The 19879-nt window shown below is 46.5% G+C and overlaps 1 protein-coding gene across 3 annotated transcripts in view; it reads right to left on the bottom strand.

Moving 5' to 3' along the window:
• The window catches only part of MIB2 (MIB E3 ubiquitin protein ligase 2), a 90466-nt gene that overhangs the window by 21714 nt on the left and 48873 nt on the right, over positions 1-19879 (bottom strand). For all 3 annotated transcript variants that reach the window (XM_084822023.1, XM_084822025.1, XM_084822024.1), the window contains 3 exons: positions 9133-9239; positions 2752-2946; positions 710-852 (listed from right to left, as the gene is read on the bottom strand). In XM_084822023.1, the coding sequence (XP_084678149.1) occupies positions 710-852; positions 2752-2946; positions 9133-9239 (445 nt within the window). The remainder of the gene's footprint in view (positions 1-709; positions 853-2751; positions 2947-9132; positions 9240-19879) is intronic.

The raw sequence follows: 19879 nt of genomic DNA, 5'->3' as shown, positions 1-19879 counted from the left end.
TTTGGAATGTAACACACAGTCAACATAAATGGATGTTTTGTGCCCTCTTGGCTGCTAAAAGACTGGTACTACAATACTGGAAGGATAAAAGCTCACTGCTTATAATGCAATGGATTGAAGAGCTAACAACACTAGCAACATTTGAAAGAGTGGTATATAGGCATCACTTGCGAATGGACTTATATTTGGATATCTGGGCTGCTTTTACTCAAATTTATGTGTAATCTATTCTTTTTTTCCTTTTTTTCTCCCTAGAATGTTGTAATATTTGAAACCGATGACTTTAGAGTATGTCGTTATATTTTCAGTTTGGGGGTTTTGTTATGTTTTTGTTTTTTTGAAACTCACAATAAAAAATAGATTAAAAAACAACTACCACCTGGGAGGGGGGGGATTAAAAGGTGGCATTTGAAAGCGGGAAATGCAAGGTCTAGTCTGGCATCTCCCACAGGGCCACTCAGAAGCTATAATCAAAGATGTACAACTGCGCACACATGTATGCCCTGGGATGGTTTATTTCCATGAGCTTTGCCAGAGTAGGTGCATCCCACCCCCCAGGGCACCCCCCCCCCGCCGTCTCCAGAGGGAACTTGCCCTAGGGACGGTCCAATGCAGGGCAGACGAAGCAAGAACCTCCTTCCTCAGCAAAGGATCCACCGGGAATTCGCTGCAAAGGAACACAGCGGCACACGTCAGATTTGGCTCCTACCTCAGCCATTTTTGGGTTCCAGCCCCCATGCCCTTCCTGCATCTCTCGCAAGATGTCTATGTCCAGGAGGCATTTCACTTTGTCCCCATGCTGGAACGGGTGCCTCTCCGTACTCTCCTTTTTCTGCAACTCGGCTGGCTTACCTGGAGAAAGCAGCCAGGGGTGTGGGGAGGGAAGGAACATCATTTGCTGTTTAAAAATACAGATGTGAAAACGTTTCGGCACAAAACGGAAGGCTCTCATGAAGTCTGCCTGGCAAGAGCTGGGACAACTCATGCGTTCTCCCTCTCGGAGGGACACAGATCCAAGCTACAGTTCTGATGCTGTGCCGGACTACACGGAGGGGCACAGGCAGCTTGAGGTGTGTGTGTGTGGGCGGTGGCGGGGGGGAGAGGCTGTACAGCAAGCTGACTCATTTTTAAAGCGAGTCAGTCTATCGGAGGGACATAAAAAGCCCCAAACAGAGCCCCTGGGTGACTGCGGCTGCTATTGATCCTGACAGCCGCTACAATCATCGGTGAAGAGCTGGCTTTGAGTCACTCTCTGGAAGCACCCATTTCTTCCCACAAACGAAGAGAGGAGCGAGGACGTGGTGACCAAATGCTCTAACTTTCAGGTTCCTTTCTACCGCTACCAGGAAGCAGCCAAGAGCTGTTAGAAAAGTATAACTTAGTCTGCTTCTGCAACTACCAAATGGAGGAGGGAGCCCACAGTTTCGGTTCTGCCTTCACCTGTGGGAGGAGCTGTGGCTCAGTGCGAGCTTTGGATGCTGACGGACCCAGATTCAACACTTGCCATCTCCAGGTAAGAGGGTCAGGTAGCAGGGTGATGGGAAAGCCCTCTCTCTGCCCAAGATTCCGGGGAGCCCGCCGCCATGCAGAGTAGGTAATATGGGGCTACTTGGAAAAATAGGCTGGGTTCGCACAACACGCTAACCCACATGCGGTGGCTGACTGTGGGTTGTGGTTGAACCGTGGGTTAGCGTGTTGTCCAAACCCAGGACATCTTCCGCAGGGTGGCTTGTTAACTATGCAGGGTGGCTTATTTTTCTAGAACAAGGCACCTTGAGAACCCATGGTTCGTTGTCAGGTTGTTCAGGGTGGTGAACAAGCCATACTGCATGGTTAACAAGCCACCTTGAGTAAAATGCCCAGGGTTCAGACAACACACTAACCCACAGTTTAACATACAACCCACACTCAACCACTGACTGTGGGTTAGCATGTTCTGTGAACACGCTAACAGAGAACATAGGAAGCTGCCTTATCCCCAGTTATATGCTCATATCAATTCCACCCATACCCTGGCTGGTTAACCACCCCGAACAAGCCGACAACAAACCACGGGTTCTCAAGGTGGCTTGTTGGAGAGAAATAAGCCGCATTGCATGGTTAACAAGCCGTCCTGCAGAAAATGTCCTGGGTCTGGACAACACGCTAACTCACGGTTCAACAAGCAACCCAGGGTTCAACAAGAACCCACACTCAACCACTGAGTGTGGGTTAGTGTGCTGAGTGAACCCAGCCATAGTCTCTACAAGTGGGAGCTGCAACAAAAATGTTGCAGCGTGGACTGCTGCCACCAAGTCTTCCAGTCACTCCATTCCATTCACTCTACCCGCGGTCCACAGTCAGTAGCCACTGAGTATGCTCAGCCCTTAATTAGACTGTTTTGAGTGTTCCCACCTCCATATATTTCCCCCCCCCGAAGATTTTTCATACGTCTGCACACCCTAGGATTCCCCCCAGCCTGCTAATAGCATCTGTGTGTGTGTGTGTGTGTGTGTGTGTGTGTGGTGTTGTTTTCGCTACATAAGCAACAACACTCACAGTCAGAACATTGGAAATAGAGGGAATGATGTTCCCACTTTCCTCTGAAAATCTAAAAAGCAGCATTTAAAAAAGCAAAAAGCTAATTCCCCAACCCATCCCCGAGTTGAAACTACACCCCAAACAGATTGTTATTAGAGACAAGCAGGAGACCCTACTTAGGCACAAGTTATATCGCATGGACCCCATGTGTAAAAATTAGCCTGCACGTACCCAACTTTGGGAGATGCTCCTTGTAATATAACCCCCCAGACGCTTCTGCAGTGCACTTCAGGTCAACTTTTCCTTTGTGCCCGACTCGGTACACATTCGTGGTGCCATCAGCCCACGTCACACTGGCCACGCTCCGCCCAGTCTCCACATCCCAGCCACGGATGTCGACCACTCGCCCGGTTTTGCCTTCGCCACCTGTTCGCGAGAAAGAAAGAAAAAAGTAGAAGGAACTCAAAGTTACAGAAATCCAGGCATACCAAACACCTGCAGATTCAGAGCCCGAAAGCATTTCAGTTGCCTGCTGACCACGTTTAAAAGAGTGGTATCCCAACACAGAAGCTGTACATTCCACACAGCTATGCGCATATGCAACCAGCAATGATGTGCTAAGCTGCCCTAAGCTATGCCACTGGGATGGCAACCGAACAAACCACAGCACTGTTTTATTCAGAGTTTGGAATGTCCGATTTTTGACTATCAAACATTTACTTAGAATGAGGCTGAGGAACCTGCAGACCTCCGGACGTTGTTGGACTACACCTCCCATTATCCTTGGCCACTGACTATGCGGGCTGGGACTGCAGTCGACCAACATCCAGAGGGTCACAGATTCCCCATCTTTGATCTAGGAGTTGTTCATCTTTATGTACATCTACCCTTTTTCTCATTACATCTCTTTAAGCCTTACGTTAGTTTACTTCTTTATGAGTAAGCGCACCCCCCCTAAGTAATATTATTATTATTAATAATATTTATATTTCTATATACCCCAGAGCTAAAGCTCTCTGGACGGTTCACAAAGGTTAAAAATGATTATGAAGTCACGAAGAGTCGGAAGCGACCGAACGAATAAACAACAAAAAGCATACATTGTAAAAAGTGCAAAACCATTTACACAAAAACATATAAACAGACAGCACACACACAGACAACATATATCTAAAAACGTTTTTTAAACAATCAACCAAAAACCATCCGGACCTGAGTAAAAACTCATTATATGCTGCCAAATGCCTAAAAGAAGAGGGCAGTTTTAACCTGGCGCCAAAAAAATAAAAAGGTTGATGCCAAGTGGGCCTCGTGGGGGAGATTATTCCAAAATTGGGGGCCACCACCGAGAGGGCCCTCTCTCTCCCTTGTTGCCTCCCTCTGAGCTTCCCTTAGAGGAGGCACCCACAGGAGGGCTTTGGATGCTGAATGTAGTGTACAGGTCGGTTCATGTCAGGAACTGGTATGGGGTGGTTGGAGCTGTAAAGCAATTGATCTGTCTATCTATCCGGAGACTGTTGTTTGCTACCGCATGATCTGAAGGTCTGATGGCACATGTGAGGCGGAGAACAGCAGCTGCCACCTCTCCCCGGCAAAGTGCAGGGGAGGGACATGCTCAAATTTTGCAGGGGATTGCAGGTGAACAGGAAGAAAGAGCATGGAGAAACTGGCAGCAGCAGCAGGGGATTTGGAGATCGGTACTGAGATCCCTACTGGAGTGTGTACCCTGGCAGGCGCCCGATTCTGCCGTCCCAAAGTGGGGCTTCCAAGCCCCGGGTTTGCTGCTGAACACGTGGGTGGCGGCGATTCAACCTTTTTCCTATCTTCCTCCCCGCACCCTTCTCGGAAATGAAAACGTTCAACGCTCTGATTCTTGGAGCTTCAACTTCAATTTGTAACTGACGCTAAAAAGGTACCAGGTGACTAGGACGGTAGATCCCGCCGAGACTTTTATTAGCAGATATGAAGCCCCAACGGCTTTTTTTAAAAAAATGACACGGAAGGAACAAAAAAAGCAAGATGCGTTTTCGTTTCAACCACTTTGCCCGGGGGGGTTTAAGGCGGCTTAGCCGCTGACATCTGCAGTCCGCAACCTCGGCGGCTTTTAGCGGCCACAAAGCCCTGAAGATTAGAATGAAGTGCAGAAAGGAAGGGCAGAAACGCAGGAGCCTCGCCCTCCGACAGGGAGGCAGGGATGAAAAGATCAAGAGTGCAGCCCGTCTGATACAGTGGCAGCATTCAATCCATCACGTCTCCTCCGTTCCAGCTCAGGGGAGCGGTGGCAATAACGCTGCATGCAACGGACCCATTCAGATCCGATCGCTTTACAAGGGGGAGGGAGAAGAGGGGTGCAGCCCCCCCCCACCGGACCCAGAATCTATTCCCCAGAGCCCTGAGCGTCCATTGGTACCAGTGGAAGGTTCTTCTCTTTTCTTCTCAGCTTGATTCCCAAGTAGCGGGCAATTTCACAGGGATCGCAGCTGGAGAAGGAAGGGTTAAACACTGCCCTCCCCACGTACTGTAACTTCCCCCACCCCACCCCAAATCTTCCCCTGCAAGGTAATTAAGCTTTAAAAAATGAGTTTTGATTAGGCTCCGGATCATCTGTGGCTGATTGTTGAACAAATTGTTTTTAGATATATGGCATCTCTGTGTGTTCTGTTCATATGGTTTTTACATAAATGCTTTTTTGTACTTTGCATAATGTGTTTTAATGGTTCTTAAGTTTTGTGAACCACCCAGAGAGCTTCGGCTATGGGGCGGTATAGAAATATAACGAATGAATGAATGAATGAAAAAAACTTTTGCCATTGGTTTGGGATGACCTGAGTCAGGCCGTGAATTCATTGAAGAATTTGTTTCATTTGAGATGATTTGGTTGAGAAATGACTTGGTTGGCTTTGCCTCCTGTGAAATATAAATAGGCCCTACCAATTATTTCTGAATTTGCATATATAGATATAAATCAGCACATTTTATTTATTTATTGCATTTATATCCCACTTTTTTCCTCTTGTAAAGAACCCAAGGCGGCTTACATTATCCTCCTCCTCTCCATTTTATTCTCACAACCCTGTGAGGTAGGTTGGGCACATGCAGACCGGTGTTTTATGGGCCTGGGTCCCAAATCTTTTAAGTGCCTAGCAATGCCCCCAAGAGAGAGCCTTAAAACTCTAAGGGGTCTATTTATATCTTCTTAAGCCGGGACCTTCCAAATGTGTGTGGCACCCTCCATCAGCCATGCTAGCTGGGGATGATGGGAGTTATAGTCCAACGGATCTAGAGGGCACCAGGTTGGGTAACGCTGCCATTGGCCCATCTAGGCTCACCACTGTGGCCCTGCTTCCTGGCCCTCTGAACACGTGCAGGGTTCATGCATGATTTCAGAACCCTGTGTGACCTGGGTTCTAAATTGCGCAGAGTAGGCTCCCCTTGCAGGCCTCCCCTGTTACAATACGTGGATGGTGACCGAGCAATAGGGACACGACAAAAAACACAAATTGTGCAAATATGACTGCACTGGGCACTTTTGCATCATTTGCTCAGTTCCAATCGAAGGGATTGTCTCCAACAGTGACCGGCCACATGTCCCCAGCCCCATCAATTCCATTGTGCAAACGACGCCCACCACTTGCACAACAGTGAATTAGTGCTTCCAGGGGCAACCCCAAATGAGCGGAAACATAAGGGAGCGCTAATTTGCCATTGCGTAAGCGGTGGGGGTCGCTTGCACAATGGAATTGACAGGGCTGGCCCTGTGCGGAACAGAAGCAGTGGTGAGCCCCACACATGGAAGGACAGAATCAGATACTGCCCAGACAATGCGTGTGGGAGAGACAAGGACTGGGGGTGTGAAGAACAGGGTATAAGGAAATACCCTAAAAGGGTATAAGGAACTGAGTGCGGTTGGGCCGTAGCCCATTGGAGCAGGCAGAAAATAAATCTGAATCTACCACAAGATCTACACTGGGCGGTTTCAGTAGATCGGCACGCGTTTCTGCCAGCCAATTATTTAAAAGGGAAAACACAGACACACACAGTCTTCCATCCTAAATTAGGCTCCTGAATGGAAGAGAGTTTAGGAGGAAAACCAGGGGGTAGAGATGGAAAGACTCGGAAAGTTGGTTTGGGTTCCGAAACCAAATTCTGGGCTGAGCATGTGCTCAGAGATACCCGGTTCCTTAATTCTAAGCATACACCTGCTTACCCTGCTCTTCTCAAGCCACGATTTTGCACCTGGCTCTAGTTCGTGGACATGTGGGTTTTAGTTAAAAACGCACACACCACATTCAGGACGCCCCCCCCCCCCATCCCCGCCAGGAACAGCAACTTCACACAATGCTTGATTCACTTACGGAACCTGCAGCCAGAGGATGGGGCAATAGCCGCGAGCTTCAATGGCTTTCAAAGCGGGACAAACTTTGTCCTCCATGGATGTCTACCAATAGTCAGAAGCCATGAAGGAACCTTTGAAGGCAGTAGGCATCGGAATTACCAATGGCTGGGACCAAGAGCAGGGGACTGCTACTGCCGTCATGTCCTACTTGCGAGCTTCCCAAAGGCATTTGATTGGCCACTGGGAATTCAGGCCTAGACAGACCTTTGGTCTGCTCCTGCAGGCCTCTCCTTACGTTCTCAGTTCTGGAAATCACTGGCCTGTCTCTGGGCTATAGGAACAGGCTATACTCAACATAGGAAATGGGGGACAGAAAAAGTTGAAACGTGGCCCTGAAGCTCAACACGTAAATAACTGGGACACCAGCTGAGGACCACTGGGTTGAAAAAGTGCAGATCAGCAGAAAATAAATGAAAGCACGCATGCCTGCAGTCACTATGGAACCTTCTCTGTGACGCCCTAACTATCTAAATGTATTTAAATACCAAGTTCTGCACCTAGGAAAAAGAAAGCAAATGCACAGTTACAAGACGGGGGATACATGGCTCAACGACAGTACAAGCAAGAAGGATCTTGGAATTGTTGTCGATCACAAGCTGAATATGAGCTAACAATGTGATGTGGCTGCAAAAAAGGCAAATGCTATTTTGGGCTGCATTCATAGAAGCATAGCTTCCAAATCCCAGGAAGTACTCGTTCCCCTCTACTCAGCACTGGTTAGGCCTCAGCTGGAGTACTGTGCCCAGTTCTGGGCACCACATTTTAAGAAGGATGCAGACAAACTGGAGAGGGTTCAGAGGAGGGCAACAAAAATGATCAGGGGACTGGAAACAAAGCCCTATGAGGAGAGACTGAAAGAACTGGGCATGTTTAGCCTTGAGAAGAGAAGACTGAGGGGAGATAGGATAGCACTCTTCAAGTATTTGAAAGGTTGTCACAGAGAAGAAGGCCAGGATCTCTTCTCGATCATCCCAGAGTGCAGGACACGGAATAATGGGCTCAAGTGACAGGAAGCTGGATTCCGGCTGAACATCAGGAAAAACCTCCTGACTGTTAGAGCAAGATCACAATGGAACCAATTCCCCAGGGAGGTGGTGGGCTCTCCCACACTGGAGGCATTCAAGACAAGGCTTATAATTATGATTATTATTTTGAGACTATGATTAGTAATATTCCTGTTTGGTTGATTTTAGCTTTATCATCATATACTGGCTGAAAAGCATTTTATGGCTGGGGGAAAATTCATAGCATGTTTCTTTGTTATAAATCTGAGAATATGTTACTGAAATAAGATGGATTACCTAGGCTGTACTGAATTGTAATATTGGCAATGGTATAATCTTTTAAGTAGAGTGATACTTGAAGTTTATCTGTAATATGTAATCGTCTCCTTTTCTTTTCTTCTTTTCTCTTAATACTTTTTCCTGCTCCCCTTGTTTTCCTGTTCTTTCATCTTTTGCCTTCTCTTTTCCTTTTATATTTTCTTTTTTGCTCTTCTGGTTGTTGCAGTGTCCCCAAGAACACTGCAATGTTGGAAACTTTGGATGGTGATTATGTTGGTATTCTTTATTTCATTTATAAAGATAAAAAGTAGAATAAAAATTAAGTCAAAGAGACAAGGCTGGACAGCCATCTGTCGGGGATGCTCTGACTTGGATTCCTGCACTGAGCAGGGGGTTGGACTCGATGGCCTTGTGGGCCCCTTCCAACCCTACTATTCTAGGATTTCTAGGACACTTTTGTAGGTGCAACCTGCCCTGTGCCTTGTGAGCTGAGCTCAATGATCAACAGTATCCCACTGTACATCTCTTGCTAGATTATCCCCCTGCAGACAGAGGAGAACTGGATGTCTGAATGCTCCCTCCAGGCAGAAAACAAGTATGCAAGGGAGAAGGGTTCAAGTGCAGACTTCCCCTCCCCCCAACTTGCTATTTTCAGAGTTTTGTTTTGTTATTAAGGGGTTTTTAATTATTAAATTAAAATAATTAATAATAATTTAATAATTATTAAATAATAATTAATAATAATTTGTTATTAATCCACCACTCACACCAGGTGGCTTGGCCCATTGATTTATGAATGGTTCCCCAAGGCGTGCTCTCTCCAGTCCACAAGGAATAGTATCTCCCCTCCTTTTGGAAGGAACGCAGAGATGTCTCTGAACTCCCTCCACCCACACACCACAGCAGGTCACTTTGAGAAGGAAAGCTCCTTACCGTCCTGGTTACCCCATTCCCAGTCGGGGCCCCGAACCACTTTTGCGCCCTGGAAAGTCCCCTTTAGCGTGATACGGGGCAGGTTCTGCCTTGGACTCACGGTGACTCTGCAAGGGGGAAAAAAGAAGGGAAGCCATACTTTTTAACCCACAGAACGCACCGACTGAACCGTAAAGCCTGATGTGGGCTCTGCTACGCAGGCAGCTGCTCCCCCCCCATACAATTATTCTCTTCCAAATCCAAATACCATATTTCCTTCATTTAAAAGGCCTCTCCCCTTTAGCATCCCACGGTTCAGAAGATTCTGAGAGCCAGTGTGGTCTACTGGCTAATGTATCAGGCTAGGAGTGGAGAGATGCGGGTTCAAACCCCCAATTCGGCCAGAAAGCTCTCGGGGTGACCTGTAATCAGTCACTCTCTCTCAACCTGACCTTCCTCACAGGGTTGTTGTGAGGGTTAAAAGGAGGAGCGCAGATGTCACCCTGAGCTGTTTCTGCGTGGAGGGACCTCTGGCCTCTCGATCCAGCCTGCCAAGACCTCCAGGGAAGCCCTGTCCTCCTTGGAGATAGGAGGGCGGGAGAGTAGCTCTGTGTAATACCTACCTACACACACACACACACACACACACATATAAGGACATCAGAAGGACCATGCTGGATCAGGCCAAGGGTCCATCTCGTCCAGCATTCTGTTCACACAGTGGCCAACCAGCTGTTGACTGGGAACCCACATGCAGGGCATGAGTGCAACAGCACCCTCCCGCCCATGTTCCCCAGCAACTGGTGTACATAGGCTCACTGCCTCTGGAACTGCGGGTAGCATTGAGCCATCAGGACTAGTAGCCACTGATAGCCTTCTCCTCCTGGAATTTGTCCAACTGCCTTTTAAAGCCATCCAAATTGGTGGCCATAACTGCATCCTGTGGTAGTGAGTTCCCTAGTTTAACTGTGCGCTGTGTATACACATGCACACACGGCCAAAAAAGTTCCATCACCTCTTCTTTCTCTCTCTCCTTCTCTCTCTCTCTCTCTCTCTCTCTGATACATTTATATCCTGCCTTTTCCTCCGAGGAGCCCAAGCCAGCATACATGATCCTCCTCCTCTCCATTTTATCCTCACAACAACCCTGCGAGGTGGGTGAGGCTGAGAGTCAGTGACTGGCCCAAAGTCACCTAGTGACCTAGAACCCAACTCTAACCAAACCACTACACTGGCTGTTTTTTAGAGGATGGGTCCAATTAAAGTTAAAGAATAGTACTACTTAAATCAAAACACACCGGTGGACAAACAGCCTAGGCACCTAGAAATTAGATGCTGGTACATAAGGTTTCTCTTTCTCTCTCTCTCTCTCTCCCTAGGAAGCACAAGCATCCACGTTGGGATTGTAGTTCAACATTTTTGGAGGGCACCAGGTTTGGGGAGACTGGTCTGGGGGTTGCCAGGCAGAGCATAGTGATGTCACAGGGGAGAAACATGCCATGTCATGGGTCTGCCAGCTTTAGACAAAACTGTGATACCTGGAGTCAGAGCTCAGGTATAGGGCCCAGTGCGAAACGGAGAGAACCACAGGTGGGGACACACCGGAAAATGGAAAAGAAACAAAGAAGATCTCATTTCATCCATCCCCAACGCTCCCACAGAAAAACGGAAAACAAAGGGATGGCGGTGGAGAAAGATGACTTCGGCAATACGATCTCTTTCAGAATGACAAGTGATTTTTTAAAGTGGAATAAGTAATGATAAGTCAACATAAGAGTACTGCAAAACTCCTAGAGACATTGGCACAAGCTTGTCTGCGTCCACACAATGATTGATGCACCACGGGGCTTGATGTACATGTACGAATGAGGCATTGCAGGTGGAACCCGCCCTCCCCAAAATGGTGCTGTCACATCACCTCCAACGCAACCCTTTTGACTGGAGTCAGTTCATGTATTTGGTTGCCAGCCGAGTGTGGAGAAAAATCAAGGTATGCATGGATGTGTGACCCAACTTCTCCCCTTCACCCCAACCCCAGCAAACCCATCTCCTGGGCTGATTTTCTCCAGCAACTCTACACACATTCTAATTTTGGCAATGCCCAATAATTGCCACTTTATGGGAGGAGGTTATTATATAGATAAACCTTGCATTGGAACACTCTTTAAAGTTTACAGATGTACATGTCCTCTTAAATTCTCTACCTGCTTTTGGAAGCTAACACACAGTCAGCACAAATGGATTCTCTATGCCTTTTTGAGAGCTAAAAGACTGATATTACTACACTGGAAGAATAAACGCTTGCCTCCTATATTGCAATGGATTGAAGACCTAACAATGCTTTCAACATTTGAATGGGTGGATACTTGTGAATGGATACTTATATAGATATCTGGTCTGTTTTTTTGTTGAAGTTTACGTATAATTCTTAGAAAGTCATATTCTCTCTTTCTGTCTCTCTCTCTCTCTCTCTCTCACACACACACACACACACACACACTTCTTATGGATGCACTGAAATTGATATATTCAAATCTATGTAGCTACATTTTTTTCTTTTCCTCTTTTTTGTTTTGTTGAAATTTCATGATAAAAAATAACTTAAAAAAGTGGGAAAGGGGCATGGCTCAGTGGCAGAGCCCTTGCTTTGCATGTAGAAGGCCCCAGTGCAACCCCCGGTGTCTCCAGGTAGTGTCAGATGTGGATCATCCTTCCCCCTTTGCAATCAACACTACAAGGAGAGAAAGCTTCAGGCTGTCACTACTTTATTTTGCTAGGAACTTGCCTCCTTACAAATGCAGATTCCAGGAAAACTCTCGGACTGCAGTAGGGCCCTCAACCACTAATCTGGGATCCCTAAGTAGAGGAGACAAACTGGAGGGTAGTGAAGTTGCTGACAGTTTGGGCATGGACCTTTCACGTCCTGACTTGCTTTGCAGTGATGCCCTTCCTTAGGGTGGCTCCCTCCTATGTTGACTTCCAAGAGTGGCAATCCTGGTGCAGTGCCTGAACCCTGCCCCCAACTTTTCCCGCTTTGCTTTGCATCGTGCCCTAGCGTCTCTCAAGTCATGCCCCTCTTCCTCGGAAACTTGAGTTCTCACAATGGAAGGAGGGGGCAGCAACTCAATCTGGGCCATCTGTTGGTCAAGGTCTTGGGAGGCCTCTCTCCCAGTGTCTAGGCTCACTAGGGTGGGCCCCTCCCCCCGCCTCTGATTTAGCTACTGCTCCCAACTGTGATTCAGAGTCAGAGCTGTCAGACATCTCAATGTGCTGGGACTTATCCCTAACAGGTAGAAAGATGAGACAGCAGAGGATGGGGGCGGGGGGGAAGAGACCATTTCCTGAGACCCTGGAGAACTCTGCTTATCAGAAGATGACAATCTTGGACTAGAGAGACAGACAGTCTGCCCTGGTCTAACAGAGCTTTCTATGTTCATTGCATTTGCTCACATCCAGTTACTGTGGCTTCTCCCTTCCCCCTCCTGCTGTTTTGCTCAGAGTCAGAATTAAGATTGGAAGCTCAGTGGGACAGAGAGCAATTCCTCCTTTTGCTTCATTTCACTCTCTAAAATATATTGCACTCACCATGCAATATATAGGATGCTATATTATTTATTTATTTAACGGATATTTCTGCCAAAAAGACGCTCCTCAAGGCGGCGAACGATAAAATACAGTTTAAAGACAAAATCTTAATGAAAACATAAGAAAACTAAATTGAAAACACAATTAAAAGCACAATGAAAGAAATAAACAAAGAGCAGCCAGCCAATGAAAATAAATAAAAAAAAATAATGATTTCTCTATTGAAAAATAAAAACCCTTAAAGGAATGTATAAAGAAAGAAATTACCTGAAGGATTAAAATGCTTCTAAAAAGCAGCAAACACAGAAGTCCACTGGCATAAAGCAGAAAAATAATATAGATGATCTACAGAGCATTATTAAAGAATGAGTATCTAAAAATATGGTCCCACGGCCCACACGGTTATTTTAAAGGATGAGCCCAGCATAGTTAGTTATTATTCCCTTGGAATCTCTGTATTTATCTTTTACTTCTGTTAGCTTAACAGAAAACAATAGTTAAATTTCAGTTCATTTTAATTTTTAATCTTTTTAAACTCATTTTATTTATATAATAATTAAAATATACTCATTTTATTTGTAGATTTTATTTATGTGGGGGGGTGTCTTTCTGTCTTCTGTGTTAACATTAAAATTGTGTGTGTGTGTGTGTTTATACATATTTTCCTCTTGCAAGGAGCCCAAGGCAGCTTACATTATCCTCCTCCTCTCCGTTTTATCCTCACAACAACAACCCTGTGAGGTAGGTTGGGCTGAGAGTCTGCGACTGGTCCAAAGTCACCCAGTGAGCTTCCATGGCAGAGTGGGGACTAGAACCCAGACCTCCCGGCTCCCAGTCCAGCACTCTAGCCACTACACCACGCCACACGTACACATTTACACACATATGCACACGCAGTTAAATAGTCTACAGCAGGCACTCGAAAGCTTCAGGTTGTTCTGTCGTATGTTTGTTTGGCTTGTCTCTTCACCTGGTCAACTAGCCCTGAGCCTGTGAGAAGCCACAATGTGATGTACCGGGTTGGGTTACATTTCTGAATTGGCGGTCCTTCCACCTTGCTGGAGGGGGGCAAGCAAGTTGTTTAATGGAGAGGGAAGAATGTGAAATCACATCATCTGTGGGGTGGGGGGTACATTTTTCTTGAGCATGGTCCTGGTCTGGATCATGCTGTTACCGTGCAACCGTATGGATCTCTACTGAACAGTCCCGCTGAGTTCAATGGGACTTACTCCTAGGTAAGTGTGTACAGCACAGGTGTTGAACCTCAAGCTCGCAGGCCAAATCTGCCCTCCTGGAGTTTCCCAGATGACCACACAGCAAACGTCGGCCATACGATAAACAGAGTGATTCACCCACCCTGAGCGTGCAGATTCAACTCTGCATTTGAAAGAAAGGCACCAACACCCAGAAGCTGGTGGCTAAACTAAATTTTGTTCCAAAAAGGTTTATAAACATCTAAAGGTGGGATAGAAATCCGTTACAGAAAACAAAATAATCCCTTCTTAGGTGTAGAAGCGACGTATGTCTCCCAGCTACCGTTCAGACAAAACCAAACGGAGTTGCCTCAGTTATCAAAGGTTTGGAAACGCCTCCATACATAAGAATTGAAGACACAGAGTCTCACTGATGGGGTGTTCCAGGAGTAGGCTCTCTGGCACCCTCCAGTTGTTTTAGACTACAACTCCCATGATCCCCAACCATTGGCCACACTGGCTGGGGCGTAGAGGAGTTGTAGTCCAAAACATCTAATTATACAATACAATCAATTCATCTAAGTGTAAAGCCCTAAACATTTACGAGAGGAAGCTGTGCCTAAAACCTAGACTTCCATCCTCATGCTTAATGCCAACTGCAATTTTGGGATGGCTTTTAACTTCCATCCCTCATCCTCCAATTTTCTTCTTTTCTCCAGCCCACTGTCGCAAACAGATAACAGATGGCACGGAAGAATTCAGAGTTTAAGGAAGATGCTGCCGGCGTGCCTGTTCCCAGCACCAGATCTGTCCTGGAGGACCAGTGTCGTTTTGTGTAAAGCAATTTCCTCCTGAATCTCAACCAGCAAAGGCCCCTCAAGAAATTTAATAGAGCTGGAATTTCTGGGTCAGCACTGATCTGAAAACGAGCATCTTCATTAACATTGTTATTAGAGGCAACATTGCAGCGCTTAAATGCATTCCCAGGATACTTCTGTAGCACTCTTAATAGCCTTGGTTGTTATCCAGTATTTGGAAGCAAAACAACAACTGCCGCCGCCGCCATTACAAGGAAAGTAAAAAAAACCAACAACCCCGTGATAGGCTACGTAACGATTAACGTAGCCTATCACGGCTAGATCTCCAAAGTCAGCCGTGATAGGCTACGTTAATCGTCACGTAGCCTATCACAGGTGACTTTGAAAAAAAAAAAAAAGCGCGTACGCAAATGGCGGCCCCCATAGGGCACCGCCATTTGCGTTCCTTATTTGGTCCCTGTAGTCTACGTAAAGATTTACGTAGCCTATCACGGCTGACTTTGGAAATCTAGCCATGATAGGCTACGTAAATCGTTACGTAGCCTATCATGGGGGGGGGGGGTGTTTTTTTTTTACTTTTTTTTGTGGCCGGGTAGACGGGGCGCTTCTACCCGGCCTGAATTTTGCCGGCGAGGGATGGGGTGCCTCCCCCCCGGCCTGAATTTCGGCCGGGCGAGGCGGGGCGCCTCCCCCCCCCTTGCCTGAACTTCGGGGGGAGAACCGAAGCGCCTCCCCCCCACCGCGAAGCAAGCTTCGAGAACAGGTAAGGGACTTTCGTCCATCCCTAAAAACAACTCAAAATTAGATTAAAATCCAGCAGGCACTTGGCTCAGGTATCATCGGCCAACCTCATTCTTCCGTCTTTAGAATCAGCAAGCTGCCAAGGAGATAACAAACATACTTCAGTTCAAGGTTATGGCTTGGTTACTGGGCCCAGAAGGAAACACGCCTGGTACCGTGCTTCTGAACAGGCTTGTTGGCATAAATGCTTGTTACGGATATTAATCTGAACGACAGAGGGATGAATCTTGTCAGTTTTGGCTTCTCTCAGTTTCTAATTTTTCCAGTCTTACATTCGGGTCATCTTGAGCTTTGCGAATTTCCCCAGTCTTAAGTTTGCTTTGTCCCAAACTTTTGAGATTTTTTTTAAAGAGTCTCCACAAAAATTGAAAAGCATTTTTGTGAATGTTTCTCCTCATACATGTATTTTGTATCCATTTTTTGCCTAATATACACATTTTCTGGCAAGCAATTTCCCTAATATTGCCGTTTGCTTTTGAGATTGTTTCAAGTTGTTTTAGATATATGTTTCTTTTGTGTATATTGTCTGTTCATGCTTTTTTTTATATGTAAATGGTTTTTTATTTCTGCATATTGTATTTTTTAATGTTTTCAATCTTTGAAATCAGAAGATGTTTACTTCTTGGGAAGACAGCAATGACAAATCTTGATAAAATAGTTAAGAGCAGAGACATCACATGGACAACAAAGGTCCGCATAGTTAAAGCAATGGTATTCCCCGTAGTAACCTATGGCTGCGAGAGCTGGACCATAAGGAAGGCTGAGTGAAGGAAGATAGATGCTTTTGAACTGTGGTGCTGGAGGAAAATTCTGAGAGTGCCTTGGACTGCAAGAAGATCAAACCAGTCCATACTCCAGGAAATAAAGCCAGACTGCTCACTTGAGAGAATGATATGAAAGGCAAAACTGAAGTACTTTGGCCACATCATGAGAAGACAGGATACCCTGGAGAAGATGCTGATGCTAGGGAACGTGGAAGGCCAAAGGAAGAGGGGCCGACCAAGGGCAAGATGGATGGATGATATTCTGGAGGTGATGGACTCGACCTTGGGGAGCTGGGGGAGGCGACGGCCAACAGGAAGCTCTGGCGTGGGCTGGTCCATGAAGTCATGAAGAGTCGGAAGCGACTGACCGAATAAACAACAACAAAAACCACCCAGAGAGGAGCTATACCAGGTGTTAGGCGGTAAATAAATGTAAATAATAATAATAATAATAATAATTATAATGATAATGATGGTAATAATAATAATAAGCATTGTTCAACATTATTTTCCTGAATATACACATTTTTGATTGGAGAGCTTTGCTGCAAAATTTGACAAAATGCAAATTTCGAAGGAGAAACTGAATTTCAGTTCGCATGGTGGTTCGAAAGTACGAAATTAGGTAAACTGGCATTAAAATGTGAAGTGAATTAATTTCTCCTCTACTTCTAATCTGAATTCATTAACAGTCAGGAGGGCTCCAGGCCAAAGCCAGTCTTGAACTCTGGACCCGAAGGGCACACAGGGGATTCAGTTTGTGCACCAAAACCAAGCTCTGGTCAACTTCAAGATAATCAGTTCAACCAGCAAAGATGCCTCTTTACAGGCCTGGGCTGGTCATGTGACACTCCTTGACCCCCCTAAAAGGGGGGGGGGTCCAGATCAGGTTTGCTCATTGCTCTGAGCAACCAGGAGACTTGTTGTTGTGTTCGCACATGACAGAGATTCACTAGATGTTGCTCACGTCCTTCAGTGTGTTTTGGTGGAGCCAATCAGGGCTAGAAACTTGCTTTAAAAGAATAAAAGCTGAAGACACTTCGGAAGGTCAACTCTGGTGCCCAATACTGCATTGTGCATGGCCCCCCTAAAGGGAAAAAATATGTTGTTCATTGTGTTTATCTCACCTTTGTTATCAGCACATTATGAGGTACTGAAAAGCAGGCGCCAGACTGATACAGGCCTAAGGGTGCCATCCTATGCACATTTAGACAGAATAAAGTCCGACAACTCCCAGAAAGCTGGGAGTTGTAGGACCCTCTTCCCCATCTAAACATGGATACGATTGTGCTTTAAATGAATCAACAAACAAATGAATAAAGCCCCTAATGGACACCTTGCAGAGGGATGGGAAGGGACAGCGAACATAATAGCAACTGCCCGACGCTGTCGGTAGTGACTCCTTGCCACATCCGCGCAGCGCTCTGCACTGCCACCTGGTGACTAAAAAGAAGCACACTGCAGCAAAAATCAATAGAATTGACTTTTACCGGGATTTTCTGTGCCCCTCTCCGCCCATTTGGGATGGCATCAGCAAGTATCAAAAGCTTAAAGGGCTTGCTGCTTAGGGACACAAACTGGCAGGATTCGTCCCTGTTGTCTTCTGCAAGACGTTTTTGGGAGCACGGAACAGGCGCTTGAGTTTTCCGGCCTGATTGTGGAAGAGGGGCGAACCCTCCCGCCAGCAGTTGAAGATACACTGCAATTTCTCCTTGCAGGTCCCGTTTGCTCTGTTTCTGACAGCGGCAAGCCAGATGACTCTGAGCGGACACGGGTGTAAAACAAACAAAGGCCGTCCCATGGAGCCAATTCACCCAACGGAGCAGTTTTCCCTGAATGTGATGCCATCCAAATGTGTTGGACTAGAACCCCCCATCATCCCCAGCCAGCAGGGGCACGCTGGCCTGGGATGATGGGAGTTGTAGTCTGACGCATCTGGCCAGCGCCAAGTTTGGGAAGGGCTTTGTTCCCTTTCCTTCCCCAGGTCTCCAACCACAATCCTATTATAAAATTAGGGAAACAGGGTAGCTCTTGGCTCTTGTTAGAGAGATAGAATGGCACACACGGGAAGAGCGTGATTAGTATTCCACCCGTACAAAAAGAGAGAGAGAGATTGCCTTTCTTCCCTTTAATAAAGCATTTTTCTAACTTTCAAGCTGCTACGTTTTCTGAGGCGGGGACAGGAGTGGCCAGACTTCAGGCTTGTGGGATCTGTTTTGTTTTTTTACTAGACCCCCGAGGGCCACCAACTGGAGCCATGTGCAAAATGGTGCCTCAAGAGTGTCAAGGGCTCCTTGGAGGCCTCTCTCAGTCTAATCCAGTAGCTAAGTCCAGACACAGACAAAGGGATTCCTTTCAAAGCTTTATTCTTCTTTTACAACTTAACAACTCTACTGTTTGCAACTAGATCTGAACAGCAGAGTACCTATGCCCTAAGTTGGAACAGTTGGTCCCCGTTTGAAAGGGAATCACTGGCAGACCCCTGAACGTAAGGACTAGGGAGAGTCCCTCCCCTTTTCCCTTGGATCCTCTGGGCGCAGCCGTTGTTTGCGCGCCAACCGGGCACTATGGCTCCTTTCTGCGCCCTCCATTTGGCGCCGCTATCTGCGTCGGCGTTGCGCGTCCACCAAGTCTACTTCCTGCGCTCGGTCACTCCCAGGACTGCTATCTAATCTAGGAATGCTGGTGGGAGGAATCTCCGTCAGCTGTGGGCCCTGGGAAAGAGGAGCGTGCTCCTCTCCCAGAAGCAACTGCTCTTCCTCAGAATCAGAACTACTCTGGGATTCTATGGGCAGTGTCCACCCTGACAAAGAGGGGGCAGAGCCAGATGCAGAATGGCAGTTCAGAGGGCGGTGCCAGAGCAAAATGTTGACCAGGCTGTGCCCCATGAGACACTGGGAAGAACCACATAGGAGTCCAAATCTACACCAGAATGGTGACAGATCAGGGATTCTAATACAAAATTTGAAAACCGTCCAACAGCGTCTCAGAAACACCTGGCTGAAGGCAACCAATTCCTGCTCCTATGTTATAGGCGACAAATGTAGAAGCTGAGAAATAAATGGATTTTCCTTACTTGAAGTTTTACTTGCTGCTGTTAGGAACCATGTTATTATGCTCTGGGTGTATCTGCCAGGATGCCACACGGGTGCAGATCGTGAGAACGGGCACAAAGCTCTGTTTCCCCAAGAATCTTTGCTTTTTTCCCACCCTGCTTTTTTTTTTTTTTTAAGCAAGGTTCTAGTCCTTATGGGCTGCAAAGAGATACTTTAAGTATCTCTAATACAAAATTTGAAAACCGTCCAACAGCGTCTCAGAAACACCTGGCTGAAGGCAACCAATTCCTGCTCCTATGTTATAGGCGACAAATGTAGAAGCTGAGAAATAAATGGATTTTCCTTACTTGAAGTTTTACTTGCTGCTGTTAGGAATCATGTTATTATGCTCTGGGTGTATCTGCCAGGATGCCACACGGGTGCAGATCGTGAGAACGGGCACAAAGCTCTGTTTCCCCAAGAATCTTTGCTTTTTTCCCACCCTGCTTTTTTTTTTTTTTAAGCAACATTCTAGTCCTTATGGGCTGCAAAGAGATACTTTAAGTGTGCGG

This window comes from Heloderma suspectum, chromosome 15, assembly GCF_057233095.1.
Source record: "Heloderma suspectum isolate Gila_16-S chromosome 15, 16-S_ref, whole genome shotgun sequence".
Classification (NCBI taxonomy): Eukaryota; Metazoa; Chordata; class Lepidosauria; order Squamata; family Helodermatidae; genus Heloderma; species Heloderma suspectum.
Note: the sequence above shows the minus strand (reverse complement) of the source record. Positions and strands in the feature narration are given on the sequence as shown.